Source organism: Polypterus senegalus, chromosome 6, assembly GCF_016835505.1.
Source record: "Polypterus senegalus isolate Bchr_013 chromosome 6, ASM1683550v1, whole genome shotgun sequence".
In the NCBI taxonomy this organism is placed as follows: domain Eukaryota; kingdom Metazoa; phylum Chordata; class Cladistia; order Polypteriformes; family Polypteridae; genus Polypterus; species Polypterus senegalus.
In genome coordinates, this window is record NC_053159.1 from 24,037,638 (window position 1) to 24,057,204 (window position 19,567).

Below are 19,567 nucleotides of genomic sequence, written 5' to 3' on the forward strand. Positions count from 1 at the left end.
GGTGAACTGTAAGGAGAAGCTGGTTAGGTGGGTACCAGAATGATGAACGAAGGGCTCTATGTGATGCAACAGGCCGACAAAGTACAAGGTGGGCTCTATGTGATGCAACAGGCCGACAAAGTACAAGGTGTACTTGCAAAAAAGTGCATCTGTTCATCATGTAAATCACCCCACTCACGAGAATATTATACTCGCTTAATGGGGCAAACACCCCATCTTCTTCTTTTTTCCTGTTAAAGACAAGATAACAGGCACAACTCTTCTTCCATCGGCAGAGTCTCAAAGTTTGAAGACACAATGGGGCAGTCTGAAAATCAAGAATACACCTTATGAGAAGGATTTAGGAGTCGTAGTGGACTCTAAGCTATCGATTTCCCGATGGTGTTTAGAAGCCATTAAGAAGACTAACAGAATGTCAGGTTATATAGCACCCTGATGTGTGGAGTACAAGTCACAGGAGGTTCTGTTCAAGCATTATAATGCACTGGTGAGGGCTCATCTGGAGTCCTGGGTACAGTTTTGGTCTCCAGGCTACAAAGAGGACATATCAGCACTTGAGAAAGTCCAGAGAGGCTGATTCCAAGGCTACAAGGGATGAGATATGAGGAAAGATTAAGAGATCTCATCTAACACCCCATAGTCCAGGAGAGACTGACTTTGACTTCACTGAGGACTTAACTTAACTCGCCGATGTTAAGAGTGGTGTTCCACTGGGGGCAGTGCTGGGGCCGCTGCTATGTTTAATATATATAAATGATTTAGATAGGAATAAAAGTAACAAGCTGGTTAAGTCTGCAGATAATACCAAGATAGGTGGACTAGCAGATAACTTGGAATCCATTATGTCATTACAGAGGGACTTGGTTAGCAGGTCAGTGGCAGATGAAATTTAATGTCAGTAAATGTAAAGTATTACACATAGGAAGTAAAAATGTTAGGTTTGAATACACAATGGGCGGTCAGATAATCGAGAGTACACCTTATGAGAAGGATTTAGGAGTCGTAGTGAACTCTAAGCGACTTCCCGATGGTGTTTAGAAGCCACTAAGAAGACTAACAGAATGTCAGGTTATATAGCACCCTGATGTGTGGAGTACAAGTCACAGGAGGTTCTGTTCAAGTGTTATAATGCACTGGTGAGGTCTCATCTGGAGTCCTGGGTACAGTTTTGGTCTCCAGGCTACAAAGAGGACAAAGCAGCACTTGAGAAAGTCCAGAGAGGCTGATTCCAAGGCTACAAGGGATGAGATATGAGGAAAGATTAAGAGATATCATCTAACACCCCATAGTCCAGGAGAGACTGACTTTGACTTCACTAAGGACTTGACTTAACTCGCCGATGTTAAGAGTGGTGTTCCACTGGGGGCAGTGCTGGGGCTTGGATAGCAGATCTGTGGCAGATGAAATTTAATGTCAGTAAACGTAAAGTATTACACATAGGAAGTAAAAATGTTAGGTTTGAATACACAATGGGCGGTCAGATAATCGAGAGTCCACCTTATGAGAAGGACTTAGGAGTCGTAGTGGACTCTAAGCTATCGACTTCCCGATGGCGTTTAGAAGCCATTAAGAAGGCTAACAGAATGTGAGGTTATATATCTCCTTGATGTGTGGAGTACAAGTCACAGGAGGTGCTGCTCAACCTTTATAACACACTGGTGAGGCCTCATCTGGAGTACTGGGTGCAGTTGTGGTCTCCAGGCTACAAAAAGGACAAAGCAGCATTAGAAAAGGTCCGGATTAGAGTGACTAGGCCGATTCAAGGGCTACAAGGGTTGAATTATGAAGAAAGATTAAAAGAGCTGAGCCTTTACAGTTTAAGCAAAAGAAGATTAAGAGGTGACCTGACTGAAGTGTTTAACATTATGAAGGGAATTAGTGCAGTGGATCGAGACGGTGAGTTCAAAATGAGTTCATCAAGAACACGGGGACACAGTTGGAAACTTGTTAAAGGTAAATTTCACACAAACATTAGGAAGTTTTTCTTTACACAAAGAACGATAGACACTTGGAATAAGCTACCAAGTAGTGCAGTCAACAGTAAGACTTTAGGGACTTTTAAAACTCAACTTGATGTTATTTTAGAAGAATTAAGTGGACAGGACTGGCGAGAGAGGAAAAAAGAGTCAATATAGTTCATCGTCATGACCAGAGCCAGACCGAGTTTAAGGTTTTGAAGAGCACATTGGGTCTCCCCAGTCTTCTTCCTAAAGATTCAACAGCAGTAGTGACACGTGGATGAGCACACTTTAGTGGTCACTGGACGCAGGGGTTCAGTTAAACAGAGACTCCTTATGTATGTCTTGCCAGCAGGCGATAGTTAAGATGACAAGTGAGTGAAAAGGCAAGTCAGAGCCATCCATCCTTCCATTATTAAAGCCCCTAACCCATGCTGCTGGGTAGTGGCTGCTTTACCCACATTTACTGAGGAAGGCCCTATAAATATAAGCAGTAATCAATTTCCAGGCTACACATTTGAACCAAATCTGACGTCACAAGCTTTATGTAGACAGTCTCCTCGTGTAGGTGATCTATTCACCGTTACCACTTTTACTCTGAAATGTTCAAACTTAGCCTCCTGAGGCCATGAGGTACGATAACGAGAGGTGGGCTGCTTAAAGCAACAGCTCTGCTGGAGCCAACCCTGCCTATGAGGCGGCAAAGCTACCCACCAAATGAGCCAAAGCAAAAGTCATGTAGCAGCATAAATACAGGATCTCAATTAGATACCAAGTCACGGAAACAGATACATTAATTCCAACTGAAAAAATGAACATTCATAAATGATATTTCAGATTCAATACAATGTATGAATGAATTGAAAACCTGCAAAGTAGATAAATCTGAAACAGTAACTTAAATGGCAATTCAACCCGGGTCTCCACTCAGATAAGATACATCAGAATAGATAATACTTTATATCATAAAGTATAATGAGAATGTATTCAAATGGGTGTTTAAATTATCAATGCCTTCATTTTCTAAATGTGTTGCTTGTATTCCAGTGCTGTGGATTGGATGCCAGCCCAGCACTCTCGCTCATACCAGGTCAACTGATGTGCCTGGTATCTGTGAGTCAACGTTTCATTTTATTTTACCATCCATCCATTCACTTTTTTCATTACTATGTAGTGAGGAGTTGGAGTCCATAATGAGCAAAAGCCCCCGATGGCATGGCAGCCAATCGTTGCGCTCACTCGTGCACACACCTACACTGGACTAACATGCGTCCAAAGTCTTGCGGATGTGGGAGAAGCGTGCAAACTCCACACAGACTGTAAACCAAGGTTCTTGGAGGTGAGAAACAGCAGCACTAACCACTGTGCCGACATGCCTTCATCCTTAAATCCAATAAAAAGAAGCATTTCTGCTTTGAACAGCAAGTAATAACATAACACAAAGCCTAATAAATAAAAATTGATATGAGAAATAATGAAGTCCAGGAATCCAGTTTCTCCTTTCTGTACCTTTCCGGCTCAGTGGCACCAGGACCATGCAGTAAATTGGCAAGATGAAGAAATCAGGCTCTTTTTATAGGCATATTCTGAATCTGAGCCAGTGTTGTTGCAACATTCAGTTCAGTGCATTTTCAGATGTGCTTTTCCAGAAGGATCACATGAAGTTACTCGCTGAACATGGGCATGAGAACCCCATGTTTGAAGAAGCTGTGTCCATGGGTCTACAATTTGTCCTGGTGCCACTCTGCTCCCAAATGGGTGCTACTTGAAGGTCCAGCGAAGCCCCAACAGCCAACTGGGTCTCTCTTTGCTGTCTTGATTTCCTACTTGCCAGCCCAGTGTCCTAACTCAGGCTGCTTGAGTCACTTGCTGTTGGGATCAGCAAAAAAACAAAGGGACAAAGGACAGACATTGAGACACGTTAGTAATGACAAGTCCACAAGGTAAGAGAAAAACACCAAAAATGTGAAGGCTGCAGTGACTCCTCGTCTCGACACCGGTGTGTCCTCGTGCCACTGGGATTTCAATCACTGGTTAGGAAAAGCCCTGCGATAAATTACAATTAGCTGGGCCGAACTGTTTTCAAAATTGACTCAATCGAATGAGTAAAAGGATGATATTGAATTTATTTCTAAGAAAGAATTCTGATTGATTGGCAGTCAATGAGAGGAGAAGTCAAAACTTAAGAAAGGTATTCTGGGAATGGGACAAGCTGGCTCAAGGGATAATAAATCTTTAATCTCAGTCCCAGCTGCCACCCATCTATATTTCATGGCTCATCTCTTGTCCTTCTTATTGTTTATTTGGAAGACATCTTCTCTAAGATGATATCCCAGATGTCGGTCAGTCATTATCCAACCCGCTAAATCCTAGCTACAGGGTCACAGGGGATTTCTGGAGCCAATCCCAGCCAACACAGAGCGCAAGGCAGGAACAAATCCCCAGTCAGGGTGCCAGCCCACCGCAGGGCACACACACAACACGGATAATTTAGGATCACTAATGCACCTAACCTGCATGTCTTTGTACTGTGGGAGGAAACCCACGCAGACACGGGGAGAACATGCAAACTCCATGCTGGGAGGATGCGGGAAGTGAATCCAGGTCGCCTTACTACAAGGCAGCGGCGCTACCACTGTGCCACCGTGCCTTATAAATTTTTTATGTTCTGTGTGTACGGCACACAGTAAGAATGAACTTCTTAGTGGATTGTCTCCCACGTGGCTTTTCACAGTTGAACCTTAGGCAGGTTTACAAAGTGAGTGGGTGGCAAGACCTGAGCTGTAAGCCTGGCGGATACCAGTCCCGCGGCTTAACCACTAGGCCACAATGGCTTCTTTTTCTCATTGTGTGGTTAGATTGTGTGTGATGGTTGAACGTGACCCTTCCACCACCCATCAAGTGAAACAGTGCCTTGTAGCAGTCAAACACTGAATAGGAAGGAGGACGGCAGGTAGTGATTAGTACACAGACGTGCAGCCCACAGACCTCCAGCCACCAGCCAGCTTAAGGACAAACTTGCTCGAACATCATCAGAATGCTTGGGGGTCGTTGTTACATGCAGCATTTCTGGGATGTACAAGCAGAATAGGAGATTACCCATCTTCTCTTAGCACAAGCTTTGGCGGGTCTCATTCAAGGAAACGGGTAAAAAGTGCGACTAAAAGCAAGCCATGCAGCCCCCTACCTGCCCCCATGCCTTCAGTTCCATCTAAGTATACAGTATATGGAATAAGTGAGGTAGAATAGCATTCCTTACCTTCACACATGGACACCAAGAGTGACTAGCAAACACAGAACAAGACAGTCAGCACATCAAAGCACAGACACACACAGACTGGCACCAGAGACCACACCAACAAAGCAAGAGCAACAGTTACGCCAGTGACAACACCATCAAGGGACAGAAGGGCACAGCATGAAGATCAATGCATGAACCCTGACCATGTCTTCAAATGCCCACTCAATCCTGTGCCTTAATGGTGTTTTCTGACTCGGTTCTGATACCAATCTTTAGGTGCCCTGGAAATCGGGTTTTTCTGATACCTTGAATTTCTTTGTTTTTTTATTTGATATAATTTATATACTTTTTGATGGGTTGTAAACAAACAAAGTACCCTAAATACACAGTAAAATCTCCAGGGAATTGTGGGTCAAAATTGACCCTGCGGGCATGGCAGTATTCGAGATATGTAGCAGCTGTACAAAGATGTGACATTTGTAAACTTTTTTTGCTTTTTTGTAAAGTTATATTTTAAGGGCGTTTTTATGAGCAAACAAACTAATATGACAGGCGACTGGGGGACCTTGCCCCACCGGGACGCCTGCAGAAGGGAAAGACCGGGAGAGGGGCAATGTCTCCCCTGGGGCTCAAGAGGGTAGCCCCTTTGGATTTATCGGGGCGCACCCTGTTGGGGACCATGGCCACCGCAAAGGCAGCACCTGGATGACCCTGGAGCCTTGGACTGCAGCACTTCCGCCACAGCAGGAAGTGTTGCAGGAAGTTCATCAGGGCACACCTGGAGCACATCCGGGTGCAATATAAAAGGGGCCACATCACTTCATTCGGGAAGCCGGAGTCGGGTGGAAGAGGACGGAGCTTACGTGTGGAGGAGTGAAGGTGGCAGAAGAAGAAGAAAGGAGGGAATGTGAGCAATAGTGGCTATTAATGTATTGTGCGGTGGTGTAAAGGCAAGAGAAGGAAATAAATGGGTGTGTTTCTGGACATCTGGTGTCTATCTGACTGTGTGTGTCAAGGGCTGATCTACCACACTAACTTAAATGCAGTGGAAAATCCAATGGTGGGTCAAACTGACTCAAAAGATATGGCAAAGAACAGTTTTAGGAAGCTGTACAAACTATGAGGTATTTACATTTTTTTGCTGCTCATTTATTGGGGGAAATGCAAGAATAGACACAACATTTCATTCTGAACAGAGGAGATTTAGGGTGGTTTAGTGATTTCAAACATAGAACCGGGTCAGATTCCGGTGAGATAAGGGACCCAGCATTGGGTAATGGACACATTCACTCCAACAGGGCAAATTTAGACCTAACCTAATCTGAACATGTTTGAGAAGTGAGAGAAAAATCAACCAGAAATAGAAAGATGTCCATCCATCCATCCATTATCCAACCTACTGTATCCTAACTATGGGGTCACGGAGGGTCTGCTGGAGCCAATCCCAGCCAACACAGGGCGCAAGGCAGGAAGCAAACCCCGAGAAGGGCGCCAGCCCACCACAGAATAGAAAGATGTAGCAACCCATATAGCTGTCGACAATCATAAGAGCTATACCTCTCATCCAAAAGGTTTCATTAAACTGAACTGATGACTATTACTGCAATACATTCGTCAATTCGTTTTCTTTGCCCACCTGGAAGCAATGGATGCAGGACAGGCAGCAATAACCCTGAATGGGATGTTAGTCTGTCCCATCACTCAAATTAAGTCAATTTCCTTTGGCCAGGGGAATGAATGCATCTTTGAAATGCTGCCTGACAAAAGCAGACCATAAAAGCCTGACACAAACTTGGCATTTAAAGAAGATCTAACACAATCAGCTGTGGCACTGTGCTGCCTTCGTACCGCAGTCAGTAGGAATGGGCACTTCTGAGAAACTTTACAAGTATCCATATTTATTGGTCCGAGGCAGATTTGATAGAGTATGAGAAATAGAGGTGTTTCAAAATGCAAACAGGCAGCCCTCTTGTCTGTCACTGTGTTTAATGAAGGCCTCATGGGCCATCTCACCAGGCCACATCCACATAACAGTGCATGCTTCACCCATTCTTCTCCCATTAGGCATGTTTGCAGTCTGAACCATTGCCAGTCATCTGAATTGGGAGCAGCGAGGCTCTGGACGCCCCTGAATTTCATTACCTCGCATATCTGTCTTGTGGACTGTCTCATCACTTGTCACCAAAGACAAACCAACGAGTGTGAGGAGCATGTAACTGTTGCCATTGCAAGACGGAGGGACGTAGCAGACAGATGTGTGATACTGTGATGTACTGACCTTCTGAGGACGCCGATCCCCGACTCACCATCAGAAGAGCATCCTGGTTGTCAGCCAGAGCCTGCTTGGCAAGGTAGCGCTCCCTCTTCATTTTGAGTGCCAGGGACTCAGGCACATCTGGCACTATCCAGTCAATCATCCTTAGGATGAAGAAGACCACATGCTGCAGCAGACAGAGAGAAGGGAAAAAAACTATCATAATTAGAAATAGCTGGGAGGCCAAATGTGCCAAGAAAATTGAAGGAGGTGACTCTGTGCCAGCTTTTAGAAAGTAAAGTGATACTGAAGCCCCAAGCAGGACTTTATTAATTAAGTTAATTCATCCTGCTGGAGATATTATATATATATATATAATCATACATTATATATAATATCACACATTAACACTATCACACAGTTTGGCACTGATCCTCTGCTGGTTCAGCTAAACTAATTTGTGATGTCAGTCTGCACATTGCCACAACTAAATTAGCAATGTTCAATTGTGCCTTAAAGTCTTATGCCTTTAATTTAATTAATTTACTTCAATGCATAAAGTAGTATGATTCTATCCATACTGTATGTCTACAATGTACAGTAATGGCCAAAAGTTTTGGCAGAGACACAAATGTTGTGCCTTGCAAACTTTGCTGCCTACCCATTTTCAGATTATTTTGTACATGTTTCTATGGTGTACTGAAGAACAATTATCAACATTTCATAAGCTTCAAAAGCTTTTATTGGCAAATACATCCAATGTATGTAAAGAGGCAGTATTTCCATTGCTGATCCTTCTTCTTCATAACTTCTGTAATTCGCTCTGGCATGCTGGATATCAGCTTCTGGGCCAAATCCTGACTGATGCTGATCCATTCTTGCCTTTTTAGTGCTTGGAGTTGATCACAATTTGTGGGCTTCTGCTTGTCCACCCGCTTTTTGAGAAATGACCACAAGTCCTCAATGAGATTAAGATCTGGGGACTTTCCTGGCCACGGGTCCAAACTTTCAATGTTATGATCTCCGAGACGCTTCGTTATCATTTTTTGCCTTGTGTTATGGTGTGCCATCATGCTGGAATATACACAGATCATCACCAAACTGCTCCTGGATTGTTGGGAGAAGTTGCTCTTGGAGGACATTTTGATACCATTGTTTATTTATGCCATGTTCTTGAGCAGAACTGTGATGAGAAGCAACACCACACATGGATTGGCTTAGGATGCTTCATTCACTGTTGGCACAGTGACATAGGACTCATGGTAGAGATCACCCTTTCCTTCATTGGACAATCGATTTTCCAGATGTCCCAAACAATTGGAAAGAGGATTCATCTGAAAAAAGGACTTTGTACCAGTCTTCTGCTGTCCAATCCTTGTGCTTCCTGCAGAATGTCAGTCTGTCCCTTGATGTTTTTCTTGGAAAGTAATGGCTTCTTTGCTGCCTTTCTTGACACAAGGCTGTTGTCCAAACGTCTTCGCCTCACTGTGTGTGCAGATGCACTCACACACGCCTGCTGCCAGTACTGAGCCAGCTCTGCACCAGTGGCAATACGAACCTGTAGCTGACTCCTCAGGAGGAGACGGTCCTGGCACTTGGACAGGACAGATTTAGCTGTGCCAGGGCCAAAATAAGTGAAAATGGGTTTTTGTGATAAAGTGAACTTTCTATGCTAATAAAACTCTTTGCAATGAATTAATATGCATCTGAACACTCTGCACAATAATTTAAAAGCAATGTGATATGCCACCACAAAACCTGAAGCTGCTACTTTGGCCACGACTGTAATCTCCAAGAGGTGAACTCACTCCACTTTCACATGTAGAACCCTGGACAATGATGGGCTAACTATGCCAGAAATGAAAGTGGATTTAATCATTCACCCTTATATGGATGATTTGTCATTCTCAGTTTGGGATGGTGTCACCATGGTGGGATTTTGGACTGCTACTCTTACATGCCTCTTTCTGAATCTGTGGCATAACTACTAGACAGAGGCTCCTCTTTAGTCAGATACCAGTTAGTGCCATACTGCTGGAAACAGCTTCTAAGGAGAATTCCTACTGCCTGCTACCACAGAATCCCAAAATTCAGAAAAGGGGCATCTGGGGTTTCTGTTACCTTTCTCTAAACTTAGCATTGCACAGTTATTGGTACAACCGACTCTCCAGGTGTTAGAATCCTGCCTCTTCTTCTTTCGTGAGGAACAGATGTGTCTCTGCATTTTGACACTTTGATATGGTAGGAACACGACAACAAACTCCAGCCTCTGAGGTACCAGAATCCTATAATGTACCTTTCAGAAAACTATATCGGGGCATCCTGTTTATAGGATCTGTGTTTCATTACCGAATTAGAGATGCGAGGCAGGATAAGACTGCACTTAACCACAATGGGCCAGTTTGGATATGACAGTCAGCTAAGCTGTACTTTTTCAGTTAATTACCAAATGCTTTATTTATTTCCCAGTAATGGTGCACTGCACATACACCTACTTGCCGTGTTTTGTCTTAGACAATATATTCTCTGGTCATTGCTCTCGTTCATTTTAGCTCTCACACGATTAACGTCTCTTTGTCGTCGTCGAATGCCGTTTTGTTCTGTCTCATTTGCCTTTGCATTTCTGGTATGTTTGACCACTGATTGCCAGCATCGATTAGCCTCTTCCTCAGTCTTATTTGCTCTTGTGATTCTCTTAAACTCAGTGTTGGCCCATCTTCATTGTATGGTCTATTGTTTGCTCTCAGTTGCTCAGCCTGTCATTAATGGTGAGTCTCATCCTCTTTCTCTGTACGTTTAGCATTCGTTTGCTCAGAGGTTGATGCACTTGCTGCTTCCTGAGCAGCTCTTGTTTTCTCCACCCTAGCGGCCCGCTTCTTCTCTTCTTTCGTCATCTTTTCATGTTAAAACTGACTAAGTCAGAGTTTGTGTTTCAATTACTCAGTATGTTTTCTTTAATTTATCACTTAAGCTGGTACTTAAGTCTTCAATCTGCCTCAAGAATGATTTAAGATATGAAGAGGTAGGAGAAGTGATGGCGAAGGTGGTAGAGATGAGAACGGCGCCCGTACGCATGCGTCACACGGCCGACATGCTGCCCACTGCCAAGAGTTGATTATACAATAAAATAAAATAGAAATAAAATCTACAAAATAAATACGCTTGAGAGGGCAGGTCTTACCTCAAAGGCAATAATGAAGCCAAGGCGCACTGCCAATAACTCCCAGTAAAAGAGGGTGTAATTGCCGCTTTCATCTCTAAATGCCTTGTACCTGTTTTGGAAGAAACAGAGGAGAATGTGAACCCTTCATTATGAACCAAATGCACTCTACCTGAACAGCTAAGAAATCACTGGTTCAGAAATGGCTACAAAAATTCAGATGGGCATATTGAGAGGTGGGACCACCTGCCCTCCTGTTCATTCTGACTTTCAGAGGACAGCAATATTTCATTCTTTACTGACATCTGCTAAAGCTGATTAACCTTCTTCATTAATAGTTTAGGCGGTTGTTATGATAGTATTTAGAAGGAAAATAAGTGTGAAAAAGAAACACACAAACACACTCATCCACCCATTCTTTTTCTGAGCTTATTTGTTGAATGCAATAAACCAAAGAGAAGTGCAGAGAAGTGCTCTGAGGCTAAGGATCCACGCTGTGTGGAAGTTAACCCCGACACAGACTGGCAGACCGCATACATTTTTATTTTCTTCCTTTTCTCAGCACACAGTGCACAATCCCCAGCAATCACTGCTCAGTCCTTTCTTCTTTTCTTTTCTCGCTCTCTTTCTCTTTCTCTATTCTTCTGCCACCTCCACTCCTCTCCCTGCAAGCTCTGTCCTCTACCTCCCGACTCTGGCTCCCAGAATGCAGTGAGGCAGCCTCTTTTATACCACACCAGAAATGCTCCAGGTGCTCTCGGACTGGCTTCTGGAAGCACTCCTGATTGTGGTGGAAGTGCTGCATGGGCACCCAGGAGTACTCCAGGTGCCCCTGGACCTTCTTCTGGCACCACTCCTGATAGTGCTGCATGGGCACCCAGGAGTACTCCAGGTGCCCCCGGACCTTCTTCTGGCAGCACTTCTGAGTGTGGTGAAAGTGCTGTCATCCAGGGCTCCACAAGCATCCAGGCGCCTCCTGGCGGTGACCACAGGTGAGCTTCCAAGCTCCAAGCCCATGGTCCTGACATACTCCAGGAGGGGCCACCCTCTCGTGTCCCAGGGGAGGTATTGTCCACAATAAGTCCTCTCCCATAGAGGCGTCCTGGTTTGGGACCTTCCCTGGTCGTTTGCCACAGCTGGCATCTGGGAAGGTTGCCTGTTCAAACCCATGTTCCGGTCAAAAGAGATCCTACTCTGCTGCGCCCTTAACTTGGCGCTGTATGATGGCTGACCCTGCACTCTGACCCCAAAGGGGTATGTGAAAACTAACAAATTCCTAATACAAGAAATTGGATAAGGTGAAATAATTAAAGAACAAAAGACAATTACCCCTGCTGGATTTGACCACCCTCCTAACAGCACATCTTTGAACTGTTAAAGGAAACCGCATGGAAGTCATGCCCACTGCACACAGAAGGCAAAGCAGTGAAGGACTACGTTAGGCCTCAAACCCTGTGAAGTAATAATGCTATACGCTGTGTGAATGAGATAAAGGCACTAATTAATGTAAACAGGTCTAACAGGATTTAATTTATCATATTCAGCTTTGTCCACTCATTCATTCGACTTTTTAATGATCCTAACTCATTGACGGTAACAAAAAGTCAGAGCCTATCCCAGCAGCACTTGGCACAAGGCACGAGTGACATTTGGACAAGGTGCCAGTCCATCACAGTGCCCAGGCGTGTACACATCAACGCTCAATCCTACCAATCACGATCAAAGCCACCAATTAATAACTAACACATCTTTGAAAAAAAAAATTTAAATAAAACTAGAGCACCAGAAGGAAATCACATGGAGATACAGGGAGAACATGCAAACTCCTGGAGCTTTGAAGCAGCAGTGCTAATGACTGCACCACCACACCTCTCTTCTTCATCGTATGAGGCTAAAATAAAAATACAGACTGGAGCAAGAGCAGATGTGCAACTTCTACAAAGTTTGTTTAAAGAGTCCAAATGAACTCACAAGGCACTGTGTGTTAAGAATGTCAATGCAGAAAGACCTGAAAATATCTTGGACTTTTCCTAGAGGCTAAACTGAATGTGCTTGCGCTACTTAGCATACAGCTTATTACCTTCATTCCGTGGTGCACACCATACTAAGGGTTACACCATTTGAAAGTGCACAGTGTGTTTAAAACACCTGCCTCGGCATGGCTGCTGCCTCTAATCATCTATAATTTCACTTGACACAGAAGCTTCAATGACTGACACAAGCTGTTTCTTTCCTTTTTTTGAAATAATTGAACCAAAAATCCAATATTAGGTGGATTCGGGCTATGCATGCAACTACTAGATAAAGAGTTTTAAAAAAAAGCAGTAAAGCTACTCCATTCCAGGAAGTGGCAATCATTCATTCTGACATTCAATATTCTCAGTTATGATTGAATATACTAATTATATCCTCATTAGAATTTTTGCATTCAATTTTAGAAAGCATTTGGCATCAGACTTCCACAAACAGACACGGAAGACGTTTAGCTACAGGCTCACATAAACGCTGGAGCAGCAAAGTGAGGAGTGGACAGGACAGCATTGAGACTGAGTAAGGTGTGCCCAGACACTACAGTATTGCCAGCGGGCAAACACGAGAAAATGAAGTGAGTTTCAGCTGAAACAAAATGTGTGCTAGGAGTCGACTTTCATTAATGTCTAACTGATAGATAGATAGATAGATACTTTATTAATCCCAAGGGGAAATTCACATAATCCAGCAGCAGTATACTGATACAAAGAAACAATATTAAATTAAATAGTAATAAAATGTGTAAGGAAGAACAGCAGTGCACTCACCATCTCCAAAATACAATTGTCACAAAGTTACTTTGTTTTATTCATTGTTTAACATATCTAACAGTGTGCCCGGCCGGGACCCCTCCACGCTGGGGGGACCGGGGGAGAAAGAGTGACCAGAGCGTTACCTCCTCCCGGAGCACTAGGGCGCCATGGGAGTTGGACCTCCTTTGCCATCAGAACTGTAGTAATTCATGGCACAGATTCAACAAGGTTTTGGAAACATTCCTGAGGGATTCTGGCCGTATTGACTTGATAGCATCACACAGTTGCTGCATATTTGTTGGCTGCACATCCATGATGCGAATCTCCCGTTCCACCACATCCCTAAGGTGCTCTATTGGATTGAGATCTGGTGATTGTGGAGGCCATTTGAGTACAGCCCTGTTGGGGTCTGTGGGCACTGCCAGGGGGTGCTGCAGCAACTGCTGAGCCCTCATGGGCAGTTCTTTCACCACACTCTGAAGTGCGGCCAGAAGTAGGTCATCAAACACCTGGAGCACCTCCGAGAGCCAGAGTCAGGAGGAAGGGAGACGAAGCTTCACAGGAGGAGTAGATGCGGACCAACAAAGAGAGAAGAAAGGAAGAAGGACTCTCTTGCATTGTGATAGTGGTGCCTGTACTCTGCTGTGTTGTGGGGAGCAAGACAAAAGTGTTCCCCCATGGTAATAAAGCCATGTTGTGTGGCAAGACTTGTGTCTGCGTCTGTCTGTGTTGGGGTTGGGTGGTGCAGTGCCCTCTGGTGGCCACAGTATGTTGATGGATTCATGTTAGTATTGGGAAGAGAAATCGGCTAAACATTCAAAGGTGAAGTCTGCTCTAAGAGCCAGAAACCTCCGTAGCTTTGGGTCCTTTTATATCCCCCAACCCTCACACCTTCACTTTCACCCTTTGACACCAAGTCACACAAGGCTAGGTAGAGTTTCCAGCTGAATAGTTTCTCCCCTTACCGGCACTGGCTGCTGTTGCTGTCCATGGAAAATGATGGGGCGTATGCCAGAGAGAAGTTCACATAGCCATGTAGGTTGCTGTCATGCTTGTACTGATAGAGAAGGCGCGGCAGGAAGTCTGAGGTAAAAGCAATCAGGAAAGCCTGGAAAAAAAAAAGAAGAAGGGGAACAAGTGAGAGAGTGAAGTGCTTCAGGGGTGAGAGCCTTAAGATGAGGCCACGTCAGCTCTGAAACAAAAGGTGCTGCCAATTCAAGACCAAGTTATTCTGCATACCTTTCCTGAATATTTCAATATTAAATATTGAGCGAAGGAAAACCATCATCCAACCTTGATGACATCTACATCAATGGCTATGCTTTGTATTTCCTTTCTTCCACTGACCTGACTCGGTTACTCTACGTAAAAAAGCATCTTACCAATTCTGAGCAGATTCAGCACAGAGCTGTCCTCTCCTCCATCTACACTAAACTATTATTGAATTAAACTCACTGTAGAATGTAGAATGGATACATACTCAGTCAATTTCACAGTCAGACCATAAGTCCTTAGCCATGACCAGACAATACAGGGTGATGGGGAGTCTGAAAAACCACTTGACAGGGTGCAAGACTATTGCTGGACACATACACTCACAACTTGCACACAAGTACATGTATTTTTGGCTGGATACACGCTCAATAATCCAGGTAAGGATACCCGCAGACACAACGGCCAGGGAAGCAGAAGAACATCATATTAAAAAGGCCCTGAGTAAACGTGGGTATCCCAGATGGACTTTTGTCAAAGCAGGGAAGACATCTAAAGAATCCTCTAAGCAATCCAGGAGAGAGGAAGGACAACCACTGCCTAAGCGAAAAACCTTTGGTGATCCCTTATGTGTCAGGAGTATCAGAATAGCTGAGAGACATTTTTTCAAAACACCAGGTCTCGGTGGCTTTCAAACCCCAAAACACGATACGGCAAAAATTGGTTCACTCCAAGGATCGGGTGCCCTGGCCCAGACAGAGTAATATAGTTTACACAGTTAAGAGGATTGCCGTGAATCATACATCGGGGGAACCAAACAACCACTGGCAAAGCAGTTGGCACAACACAGAAGATCTACCTCGTCAGGCCGGGACTCTGCAGTCTATTTACATCTACAGGACAGCGGTCACTCTTTCAGTGATGAAGATGTGCACATCCTGGACAGGGAGGAACGCTGGTTTGAGCAAAGAGTCAAAGAGGACATTTACGTGAAAAAGGAACGACCATCTCTGAACCAAGGAAGGGGCCTTAGGGTACATCGTTCAACATCTTACAATACGGTGATTGCAGCCATTCCCCAACTCTCTGTGAATGGTACTCATGGCCATTGATCAGTGGACAATTTGCATATCATTGATCACACGGCCCATTGTTTGTCACTGGTGCTAGTTCGGTCATTAGGCCAAGGGACTGTTTATAAGGTTGGAGAAACCTACAGTCAACTGAGACTGAGGAAGTCACTTGGATGAGTGATGAAATGTATCAGGAAAAAAACTATGTCCAGTTGAACAGAATCAACTTTCTAGAATACATTTATGTTTATTTTACTTTATTTATCAGACTTTCAAATTATCATTTAGGCCAGTCTACTGACGAGTCAGGTCATTGTTGCAGATGTCCATACTGATCCCTACTCTCTCTTCTGTTTCTGTGGTGGCGATCTGCGCCATCACCACCTAATCAAAGCACCGTGATGTCCTACATTGATGGATTAAAAGCCAGAAGTCTACATGACCACCATCATCAAGTCCTTCCAAGAGAACCCTAAATACAAAGAGGACTGCTTCAGTTATGTTAGGTAGAATGCCCAGAGAGGTCTGGGCGGTCCCGTGGTCTCAGAACCCCTGCAGATTTTATTTTTTCTCACCAGCTGTCTGGAGTTTTTTTTTGCTTTTTCTGTCCTCCCTGGCCTGGCCATCGGACCTTACTCTTATTCTATGCTAATTAGTGTTGTCTTATTCTAATTCGTACTTTGAGCTACATTATTTGTATAAAAATGTGCTATATAAATAAATGTTGTTGTTGTTGTATTACTTACATTAATGATGACAGAAAGGTGAGACAGAGCTTCCAGGATGTTGAACCAGACCCCAATATCCTGAGTGCGTTCGGCCACTGGACGGCGATATTCACAGACAAACTTCTGAGCGTCCAAACGGATCTCCACCCAGTTATTGAGTAGAGCGAAGAGTGGAGCCAGTGGGAAAGCAGCCACAAAAATAGTGATGAACCCAAACTGAAGAACTGCAAGGGGAAGGCAAAGGTGATAAATGGATAAAGAGGCTCCACTACCCATGGTACCTACTTAGAGAGGATACAAACCCCAAGGACTGTGTTAAAACGTCACTGCATCAACAGAGCACTTGTACTGTGTCTGTCCACGATCCTGAAACGCACCTTCGTGGTCAGTTGTAATGTAGTGCAATAACCCTATTGGAACAACAAGGCAAACCTTCCTAGCTACTTTCTCTACTTCTTTATTGCATATATTATCTTACTTTGGTGAACACTATGCCACCATGACATGAAGGTGTATAATTGCAGCGCAGTGGTGAGAATGGAGAGGTAGCACTTGTGGCCTAATTTATGAGCAATGCTGCTCCCTAATCAGTACCTGCACTTTCTGAAATGACCTTATTGAGTGGCATGGTGTATTAAACACTGTGGGGCAGTGCCAGGACCAGGAAATGCATGGCACATCAACACTGGCATTTGTAGAGCCTGCCAGTGTACGTAGAGTGATTAGTAAGCTTTAACGTTGCAGTACGCACTCCTCAGAAAATACAGAAATAGAGGGAGAGAGAGAGATCATGGTAGACTAGAGAAAGGCGGCATGATGTGCCCCTGCTCTTTGGTATCATTCAATTAGTATTTTGTATAATAGCATAATCCGTTACAAGTCACTTTACTAGCAGATGGAATTGCTATGGAGTATTTCCCATTTAACTAATGATACTGATGACTTAAGGGAAGACATTTCTTGCTTTATCCATATACACCGATCATCCATAACATTAAAGCCACCTGTCTAATATTGTGTAGGTCCTGCTTGTGCCATCTAAACAGCCCTGACATGTTAAAACATGGGCTCCACAAAACCTCTGAAGGTGTCCTGCGCTATCTGGCATCAAGACGTTAGCTGCAAATCCTTTAAGTCCTGTACATCGTGAGGAGGGGCCTCCATGGATTGGACTTCTTTTTCCAGGACATCCCACAGATGCTTGATCAGATTAAGTTCTAGGGAATCTGGAGGCCAAGTCAACACTTTGAACTCTTTGTCATGTTCCTCAAACCATTCCTGAACAATTTTTGCAGTGTGACAGGGAATACCATTACTATGAAGGGATATGGTCTGCAACAATCTTTAGGTAGGTAGCACATGTCAGGGTAACATTCACATGAATGCCAGGACCCAATGTTTCCCAGAAGCACACTGCTCAGAGCATCACACTGGCTGTACTGGCTTGACTTCCCGGTAAACAAAACACACGCTCCTAGCTGTCCACATGATCTAAAAGAAAATGTGATACATCAGACCAGACCACCTACTGTACTTTCACTGCTCCATGGTCCAGTTCTGATGCTCATATAGATAGATAGATAGATAGATAGATAGATAGATAGATAGATAGATAGATAGATAGATAGATAGATAGATAGATAGATAGATAGATAGATAGATAGATATGAAAGGCACTATATGATAGATAGATAGATAGATAGATAGATAGATAGATAGATAGATATGAAAGGCACTATATGATAGATAGATAGATAGATAGATAGATAGATAGATAGAAATGTAAGGCACTATATAATAGATAGATAGATAGATAGATAGATAGATAGATAGATAGATGTGAAAGGCACTATATAAGAGATAGATAGATAGATAGATAGATATTATTTTTTTTATTTTTAAAAGCAAACTTTATTAAATAAACACAGGAATAAATACAAAAAAAAAACACAGTAAAAACTCAAAATCTTAAGTCTTACAAAAAAACACGTACACACTTTCCTAATGATGAATATTCATTTTTAAACCATTACATATTCATATTGTTCTTGGAGTATATATTTATTTAATCCCCCCCCATTGTTTCCACCCTCCAATCCCACTTATTCTCAATTTATCCACCCAATTTATAAAGGAATGAAACACCAAAGTCAAAGCACAAATTGCAAATTATCTTCATCACATACACAAAGCACATTATTCACGCACCACATTTCCTTAAACTTTGCTAAATTATTTGTGGACTTATAAAAATTAAAATCCACTAATATCCTACTTTCACATACTTTTCTAAAAATACAACAACATTTTCATTTCCACTCCCAGTAATCTTGTTTTTACGGGTCTTCCATATTGACAGTTTTGCTTGCCCGATAATAAAATTAATTAAGTTCATATTTTCTCTGGTGTGTTTTGTAATTCTAACCCCAAACACAAACACCGTGCCATTATACGGGACCCCCAGCCCTTCTACTATTCTTTCAATTTCACTAAAAAAGGTCTGGAGCCTCTCACAATACATAAATGCATGAAAGACACTTTCCCTCAGACCACAAAAAGGGCAGCAATCTGAGACCCCCGGACATATAATCGATAAGAAGGAGTTCACCGCTAGTATCCCATGTACCAACCTCCACTGCAGGTCTCCCACCCTACTGGCCAATGGCGGCTTGTACAACGACCTCCATGCGGGGTTCAGTCCTTGAGGGGCTCCAAGCTTGTCTCTCCATGGTGTGTCGTGTCTTTGTGTCCTCAGCTGCTCCAGGTTGTTCACCTTCACACAAATCCTGTACAGCTGTTTCCCCGGCACTGTAGGTAGAGATAACGCCTCTAGAGAACTTAAGGCTAAAACATTAGTCTCACCATCCCTCAGTTCAACAGCCGGAGACACAGTAAGCGTTGGAAAAGGTGTTTCGTCAGTTGGCTTCAATTGTGATGAGAAAATTCCGTGCAGGAGTGTCATGGATTCCCTGTCCATTGATGATTGTACCTGCCACAGAAACTTCTCCATTAGGCGGACTGAGTGTACCCCTGTCTCCACTGCTACCACTTGTGCACTTTTCCAAGTGTAATTTTCCCAGTCAATTATGTCCTTTATTGTGGTTATTCCATGTATTATGAAATGATTAATACAATTTTCAGAAAGTCCTGTAGCAGTG

The 19,567-nt window shown here is 43.5% G+C and overlaps 1 protein-coding gene across 2 annotated transcripts in view; it reads right to left on the reverse strand.

Moving 5' to 3' along the window:
- Positions 1-2,037: 2,037 nt before the first annotated feature.
- The window catches only part of ano11 (anoctamin 11), a 114,189-nt gene continuing 96,659 nt past the window's right edge, over positions 2,038-19,567 (reverse strand). Inside the window, exons 19-23 of one of the 2 annotated variants that reach the window (XM_039755598.1) lie at positions 16,428-16,633; positions 14,362-14,504; positions 10,635-10,725; positions 7,506-7,640; positions 2,038-3,827 (exon numbers count right to left, since the gene is read on the reverse strand). In XM_039755598.1, coding sequence (XP_039611532.1) covers positions 3,807-3,827; positions 7,506-7,640; positions 10,635-10,725; positions 14,362-14,504; positions 16,428-16,633 — 596 coding nt within the window. In that variant the 3' untranslated portion in view covers positions 2,038-3,806. Of the gene's footprint in view, positions 3,828-7,477; positions 7,641-10,634; positions 10,726-14,361; positions 14,505-16,427; positions 16,634-19,567 lie in introns of both variants that reach the window. The other variant, XM_039755597.1, reaches the window with a different exon arrangement.